The sequence below is a fragment of the Alligator sinensis genome, unplaced genomic scaffold (genome assembly GCF_000455745.1).
Source record: "Alligator sinensis unplaced genomic scaffold, ASM45574v1 scaffold48_1, whole genome shotgun sequence".
Lineage (NCBI taxonomy): Eukaryota > Metazoa > Chordata > Crocodylia > Alligatoridae > Alligator > Alligator sinensis.
This window is the reverse complement of record NW_005842541.1, coordinates 1,062,055-1,070,394: the sequence shown is the minus strand read 5'-3', so window position 1 is coordinate 1,070,394 and position 8,340 is coordinate 1,062,055. Positions and strand designations below refer to the sequence as shown.

The 8,340-nt window shown below is 39.8% G+C and overlaps 1 protein-coding gene across 1 annotated transcript in view; it reads left to right on the top strand.

Moving 5' to 3' along the window:
- SUCO (SUN domain containing ossification factor) overlaps positions 1–5,221 on the top strand; it is a 27,579-nt gene extending 22,358 nt beyond the window's left edge. Inside the window, 2 exon segments of the mRNA XM_025213607.1 lie at positions 3,554–3,609; positions 3,757–5,221. Coding sequence (XP_025069392.1) covers positions 3,554–3,609; positions 3,757–4,203 — 503 coding nt within the window. The 3' untranslated portion in view covers positions 4,204–5,221.
- The last annotated feature ends 3,119 nt before the right edge of the window (positions 5,222–8,340 follow it).

Sequence of the window (8,340 nt, the reverse complement as noted above, 5' to 3'; positions counted from 1 at the left end):
AAATACAGGTTGGTAAAATGCTATTGTTACTTATATTAGAACATGCATCTTTAATCTCAAAGTATTTTTTAAGACTTTAATATTTAAAGTGTTGGTACCTCTCTTAATGTCTCTTCCAGTATCCACAAAATTTCTTTAAGGCATGGGTTCAAAACTGTTTCATAGGGTAGTATTGCCCCCACTGTGCTGCAAATACAAGCCCTCCCAGGAAAACGTCCAATCCCTTAGTAACGTATCTGAAGTTACAGTACAGTCTGTTACTGCTGCCACTTGCCTGTTCTTTATCAGAAGAGTTCTTGAAGCCTAGCAATGTTAACTCAAAAAGTAATGAGAAGATGCTGAATGTGGGTTTTGGAGTTTTTCATCTTTTTTTTAGAAGATAAACAAGTATCTCTTGTCAGCAAGTGAGTTGGAATGTCTGCTTCTGAAAATACAGTTACAGAATATGTAAGCAGTGGAATGCAGCACTAGAGCTCTTGCAATTCAAGATTATTTATACTGAGTTGGTTTTCCACTTTTGGATAGCAGTCGAGTAATCCTACAGCAAATTTTGCTGAAAGATGGATGAGGACTTTTCTCTAAGCATAGGTCGTGGCCAGCAACTATATTCTAAAAAAGATTGTTTTCTTGATCGTTCTGAAGTACAAGGAAGTTAATTGCTGTTTTCAAACCAATATATTCCGAAGTGAATCTGGAGAATCCAGTGATTGGACACTAATTTTTGAATAATCAAGAGGGTGACAGAAACTTGTCACTAGTTATGATTGTTCTAGATTCTGTGAAGGATATTTTATTTCTGAGGGTTTTTTTAAGAACCCTTTTTCCATCTTGAAACTGTTTGGAGTAAACTGAATTGTGGTTCAAAGAATTTTATTAGGTATTCTGTACACCTATTATTTTGAAAACAAACTAGCAATCTGTAAACCTGGAATAAACACCTACCAAATAAACCCTATTCTAGTGGAGGCTTATTCTTACATGGTTATCTTGGAGACAGATGACCAGGCATATATAAAGAAATCAATATTTAGGATTCTTTCAAGGTCCAAGATTTTTTCCGAACCAAAGGCCTAAAACTGCATCCCTAAAGCCATATCTACTCACCCAAATCAGTGTCTAGATTTTTGTGATGAGCGCGCACACACTCTCATTCAGTTGATCCATGTTGGTTTGTCAGAAATATACATTTTCATTTCTGTGCTGTTCCTTGTTAATAGCAATTTGTATAGTATTAGACAGCTGAATGTATTTATAAATGTAAGGTGGGATTAAAATAAGAAAGAAATATTCAATATAATACCGGGGAGCTGTTCTTCAAATCTGCTAGAAACCAAAGTTGTTTTTTTTTTTTTTAATTTAAACCCTTTTTAATGCATTCTTATAACTACCCTTTAGTCTATCCTACAACGTTTATTCAATTTGTGTATAAATAAGGTCAGTTGCCTCGATATCCTAGACAACACTAAAGTAAATAACTCCCTTCATCACTTCAGCCTGGCAACATAAATTGCAAACATGGTTCTTATTCATTTGCAATGGTTACCTCATAATAACCATTCAATTCTTAAACTTGATATGGCTAGGTCTAAAAGGCTATCATTAGCATCAACATCTGCATCTAGCAACTGAGGAATCTGGTATGCAGTCCTATTTGTAGAGGATTCCTTTTTCAAATCCACACATCATTTCTATTTGGTACTCCTAAAGTCAGTAACTATCAGCCATACTACACTAATACAATCTGCATGCAAAAAAAAGCCCAAAATGTTACCTTTAAATTTACACTTGAATGCATTCACGTTGTGCATTAGAATGCCCTCAACATGTTTGTCCATGCAATGAAATTGTGAATTATATCATTCTTATAGTTCACAACATTCCTGGAACAGGGGGGGGGGGTGTACATATATGTATATGTAGAAACATGAGTCTTGCAAAGGCATGGTAGCCTGAATTTTCATAAATTGCTATTGATGTTTGAGTACCCAATTTAAAATGGCACTAGCGTCATTGAAACTTGGTGTTTAAATGCCTGCCTCAAATTGCCCTAAACTAGGCACTCAAAATATGGAGGCATCTAAATTTTGTTAGTTGCCTTCCAAAAATATGGGCCAGCTTTTGGTTCCCTCACAAGTGAAAATGTATTCCCTAGTATTCTGAACCTAGGGGCACTCTTACACATGCTCCAGGGGAGGGGGCGAGGGGACGGGACAAGCTTTAGTTCAGGCACCCCCACTACCATTTTTAAGCTTGGGAACACTGATGCACAAGATGCAGGAGGCTGCTGGAGCAAGATAATTGCCACATTCCAGCAGACTGCTAATAGAGTCTGCTCCCTCATGCTGTAATTAGTGTCGGATCAGCCTCTGCTCTTGGATTAGCACTTTTTCCTAAAACAAATGAGGAACTACTAATGAACCAACAAGCATGGTTCTTTTCTTTGTTTGGGAGGAACAATTTTTTTCCTTGCTGTGTGAGCAAGTAGAAACCACATGAACAAACCTAAGGGATCAGCTAAGACTCGGATTACTGCCTCTACAAAAAAATGTTTTGCTGTCAGGATTCTGTGCTTCTGTTTGAATACAGTAGTTTGAGTGATGATGTAGCCATGATGGTTCAGAAATTATGCAAGAAGCAAGGGCTTCTTAGGGTGATACCTTTTATTGGACCAACTATGTACATATGTGGGAACACGTAAATAGTTGGTGATTATATCTTTTAAATCTGACCATAATAAATCCTTGCCTTCTGCTTGGAAGCGTGACTATGAAAACACTGAAGCAATAGTAACTTTTAGCTTTAGGCTGGAATAGACAGCCTTCCTATTTAAGTTACGTTAGCTTGTATTTGCAATATTTTCTCTAACTTACTGTATTGTTCTGATTCAAATCTGTCATTTTTTCCTTCAGAGGAACAATAAACATCACATTCAGTTTATGTGGGGCAGTCTTAAAATAGGACTCTGGTATTTTTGTGCATGCAGTAAAAATATCAAGCCAGGATTCTTTTTCCAGTTTAAATTTAGTTATTAGTGTTTAATTCTGATTCTTCTTGTTGGTTACTTGATTCTCCAATGGGGTTTTGTAATGACAGTAACAGTTCAATGTCTTTATCTGCAGTTATCAGCTGTTACATGTGGAGAGAAAGCAGGGGGGAGCTGTTTTTCCTAAAATTACATAATCCCACAATGTTTAGGTTCAATCTGAACAATTCAATATTTAGCTAATTATTATGCACGTTCTTCTTTTGGACTAACCTATTAATGAGATCTTTCAGTTCATACACAGTTATGTTGTTTTAAAATGAACCATTCTGAGTTGTTAAAGATTCGTCAAGCTGTTCAGTCTGGAGTCCTATTTTTTTTCTCCTTACACATGCATCTCATTAAAAGGCAATGGGAGCTAGGGTATGTATTGAAAGCAGGATAACATAAGTTTGGATGAAGGAATAAGAACCACTATCTAGATTTGCATAGCCCTAGAAATATGAAGTGCCTGTAGTTGTAATTTCAAGTTTTTATTGTCCGTTTAATATATTAAATCTCTTCTTCCAGTGGATCCAGGTGACTTGTACATTGTAGAACCCCTGAAATTTTCACCGGAAAAAAAGGTAGAGTACCTCTTCCAGTAGGTGGTGCTTTTCTCGGACAAAAAAAAAAAACCCTTACTGGTGCTTATACTTGATTTTTTTTTTTTTTTTTTTTTTTAAGTCAGATTGCATTGCATAGTCTAATTATTTCCTCCTCTTGTGGTTTAGAAAAAACGTTGCAAGTACAAAAGTGAAAAGATTGAAACTATCAAGCCAGCAGCAGAGCCTCTACATCCGATAGCCAATGGGGAGATAAAAGGAGGGAAACCCTTTACGAACCAGAGAGACTTCTCTAATATTGGAGAGGTGTATCACTCTTCATATAAGGGTCCTCCATCAGAAGGAAGCTCAGAAACTTCATCGCAGTCTGAGGAGTCCTATTTTTGTGGCATTTCAGCTTGTACAAGTCTGTGCAATGGACAAACCCAAAAGACAAAAACTGAGAAGAGGGCTTTAAAACGAAGAAGATCGAAAGTACCAGACCAAGAGCAGCTTATAAAAACTTTAATACAGACTAAGTCGGGGTCAATGCCAAGCCTTCATGATCTAATCAAAGGAAACAAAGATATAACAGTGGGAACACTTGGTGTCACAACTGTTTCTGGACACGTCTAAAACTAGCTGAACTTTTTCATCAGGAGAGTTTTGTTCATCTGAACAGCCCGTGGTATTCTGTGGGAGGATGGTGGGAGACAAAGAACTCAACTAATTGGAAAGTATTCAGAAATGATGGTTTCTGCCTCCTTTTGTACGTCAGTGGGATTGTGTCTGTCAGTTACAAGCTGCAATTTTGCAAAGCTGATAGTTTCCTTTGTGGACAGCTTGGGGGGAGGGGAGGAAGGGCTCATTTTATAAAGGGTTTTTTTCACAATTCCTGGGGCAAAGATTTTTTTGAAACCCAGTTTGGGTGGAATAGGGATAAAAGCCTAATCCTCTTCCTTTTAGCTTTGTTCCTATTTCTTGCACCTTCCCATATTTATGTGCCTTTTGTCTATTTATAATGCCACTGGAAGCGGGGGCGACAGAACAATTTGTTTGTCATTTGATTTCTTTTGTAATTTCTCTAGCTTTTTTGAAGATGCAACACTACAGTGCTGTAAAAGGATATGGGTTGGCCTTCAGCTGGACTCACTAAAGTGGGTTAGATATTGTAGAAATACTAACAAGGTAGACTGGCTGATTAGATCTTTGTTTTGCAAACTCAGTTGGGCAAGACATCTTGTTACTTGAAGTCATAATGTCAAATTTCAGAGTTTCTTAATTAAAATGCATTGTAGTATTTGGGTATATTTAAATGAATGAGAATTTCCCAACAATTTCTGTGCTGTACATTACAGGATCTTGTAACAACTACCATGCCTTTGTCCCCAGATGGAATTTTTTGTAACTCTGAGATTTATTTTAGCCTCTTCATTTCCTATTTTAATTCAGAATATGGCAACTTCAGGATATCTAGCCAACAGAAAGATAAAGGTGACAGCAAAAAGCTGGAAATAGCTGTCCTAATCAGTCCTGGGTACAAATGCATCAGTGAGTTTGCCAGGCTTTGAAATCTAACTGGTCAAGTCTGTTCAAAAGTGGATATTTCCCTAAAGTTTGCTTTTGTATTGGCTAACCATTTGTGCAGTGTATGTATGTTTTGATATGGCAACTTCAGGATATCTAGCCAACAGAAAGATAAAGGTGACAGCAAAAAGCTGGAAATAGCTGTCCTAATCAGTCCTGGGTACAAATGCATCAGTGAGTTTGCCAGGCTTTGAAATCTAACTGGTCAAGTCTGTTCAAAAGTGGATATTTCCCTAAAGTTTGCTTTTGTATTGGCTAACCATTTGTGCAGTGTATGTATGTTTTGGTACTTGTGTGTGTGTGTGTGTGTGTGTGTGTGTGTGTGTGTGTTGACAGTAATTGTATATTTGGATAAAATAGGATGTATGGCTGCATAAAATTTTGTGAATGTGAATTTGAGTGAATGGGACGAAAGGATATTCCTTTTTGAAAGATGTTACAGGTTCATGTTGTACAAATAAGTTAACTTATTGAACACTTTTAGTGATACCCTTTTTTTTAATGGATCTAATGCCTTTCCTGGGTATTGTATGTAATGTGACTTATTTAAGGCCTTTGTTTTTGCTGCTTTCATGTTAGGTTTTGAATACTTTAAGGTGAGGTTCTTTCAATGTCAGTCTGCACAATTAGCCAGTCAGAGCACATGGACCTGATTTTTAGAACATGTATTCAGAAGAGCTCCCAATTGGAATGAGGAGGAAGTTTTATACCATCTGAGTGCAGCATACAACATTGTGGAAGAAAGAGTATGTAACTACAGAGCTGTAGTGCCATTAGAAACTGTGAATTTCCAAATAAATCTGAACACTTGTCTTTATTTAGTGGCTTTTTCCTTTACAAATTGTATGGGTTGAAGTTCATAATACAAAAAGAAATGTGATGCAGTGCCGGGTAGGTGGGGAGGGAGGGAAGCAGTCGGGGAAACCTGGTTTGTATTCCTGGCCGAGTCCCTGACTTGCTGTATGGTCCTGGATAAGCGCGTCTCTCGTTTCCCTCATTCATTTAGCTAGCAAATGCCTGTGATCTTCATGGTAAGCAAATAGCACACAGCATAAAAGAATCTGGATATTAGGGCCTGTAAGTGGTTTTTGTAAGGAACATGTTAATTTATCCACTTCAGCAAATAGCATTGATGATAATTCCTTGACCTTCATTGTTTTGTTTTGTTTTTTTCTTTTAAAAAGTACAGCCTCTATCGTTCCTCTGCCTTTTAACTGTAAGTTGCCTGGAGAATCCCTTGAAATGCTTGAACAACCTGAAAACCTTCAACCTACACAAACTTAGTAATAAACCCACTTGTAGAAGTAAGTTTTTTCTAGAGCGTTTTTGTTTGTTTGTTTAAAATGGAAGGAAGAAAAACCCACACCCTTCTCTTAATCTTGGTATCTTACCAGCTACTACTCTGCTCTGTAGCCTTCCCTTTCCTTAGCAAGGGTTATTAACATTGTGGTGAGGCAGCTGTGACCAGGAACTTTTGACTGTAGTCAAGTTGGCTTCAGGCATGAGTACAACACAGGGATTTCTAGTTCTGTAAACCACTCTGGAGATGTAGCAAAAAAAAAAAAAAGCATCCCTGCTGATTCTTTAGCATTTTGATGTGGTTTGATCTCTAAATGGTTTCTGCTCTCCTGTAGACTTGGATCAGGGCATTTGAGATCAGAGTTCATCTCTTCTTAGATTCTAGGAAGTAGGTTTTTTTATGCTGCAGAGGCTGTCTTTCTTCAGAAGGTGCAAGCTGCTGCAGGGTAGCTTTCTTGCAGGTAAGCTAAGGAAGTAAGGGTTAGATAAGTAGTCTGTAAAGTTGATAGCAAACTGGCTGGATCATCAGGCTCAGAGGGAAATAGTCAATGGCTCAATGTCTAGTTGGCAGTCAGTATCAAGTGGAATGCCCCAGGGCTTGGTCCTGGGGCCAGTTTTGTCCAATATCTTCCAGGTCATTGATGAAAATGGGGTGAAATGCACTCTCAGCAAGTTTACAGATGATACCAAGCTGGGGGGGGGTAGTAGATATACTGGACGGTAGGGCTTGGATTGAAGAATCCATCAACACATGGAGGACTGAACCAAAAGAAATCTCATGAGATTCAATAAGGAGAAGTGCAAAGTCCTGCACTTGGGACCAGTACAACAATCCCATGTACCAGTACAGACTGGGGGCTGATTGGCTGGGCAGCAGTTCTGCAGAAAAGGGCCTGGGGGTTACAGTGGACAATAAGCTGAATATGAGCCAACAGCATGTCCTTGTTACCAAGAAGGCTAGTGGCATACTGGGCTGCATTAGTAAAAGTGTTTAAAGCAGGTCAAGGGAAGTGATTAGTCCTGTTTCCCCCCCGCCTGCCTGCCCCTGCAGAAAGGATATGAACAAATTGGAGAGAGTTCATCAGAGGGCAATGAGAATGGTTCAGGGGCTGGGACGCATGACTTGAGAGGAGGCCGAGGCAACCTTGCTTAAGTCTGCAGAAGAGAAGACTGGGGGGGAAGGGGCATTTAATAGCAGCCTTCAGCTACCTGAAGCAGGGTTCAAAAGAGGATGGAGCTGGACTGTTCTTAGTGGTGGCAGATGACAGAACAAGAAGCAACGGTCTCAAGTTCAGCAAGGGAAGTTCAGGTTAGATATTAGGAAACCACTTTCTTGCTAGGAGGGTAGTTAAGCACTGGAGCAGGTTACCCAGAGAGCTTGTGGAATCTCCATTCTTGGAGGTGTTTAATAGGGCTGTGCGCAGCTTCAGGTGCTGATTCGATCTGGAGGAGATTCGGTGGCCAAATCTCCAAATCGAATCAGAGGACCAATTAAGAAGTCCAAAATGATTTTTGAAGCTCTCCGAATCGATTCAGAAAAGGTTCGGAGAGCTTCAGCGATGATTTTTTTTTTTTTGGGTGGTCCCCGCCCACTGCAGCAGGGAGCTAGACAGACCCGGACTCTAAGCTGGTAAGTAGGGGGCAGGGGAGGGGCCCATGGTGGGACCCCTGCCAGGTCCCATCCCCTGCCAACTCCCCCTGCCCTGCCATGGCTGCCCTGCCTGCCCTAGCTCCCAGTGCTATAAAAAATAAAAATAAAGCTCCCACTCACCAGGTTTCACCAGGGAGAAATGGGGTGATCCCTACTGCCCCAACCTCCGGGACTCTGCCACAACCTCCGGATCCCCACCTGCTCTCCCAGCACCCCCCCCCCCCCCACATGGCTGC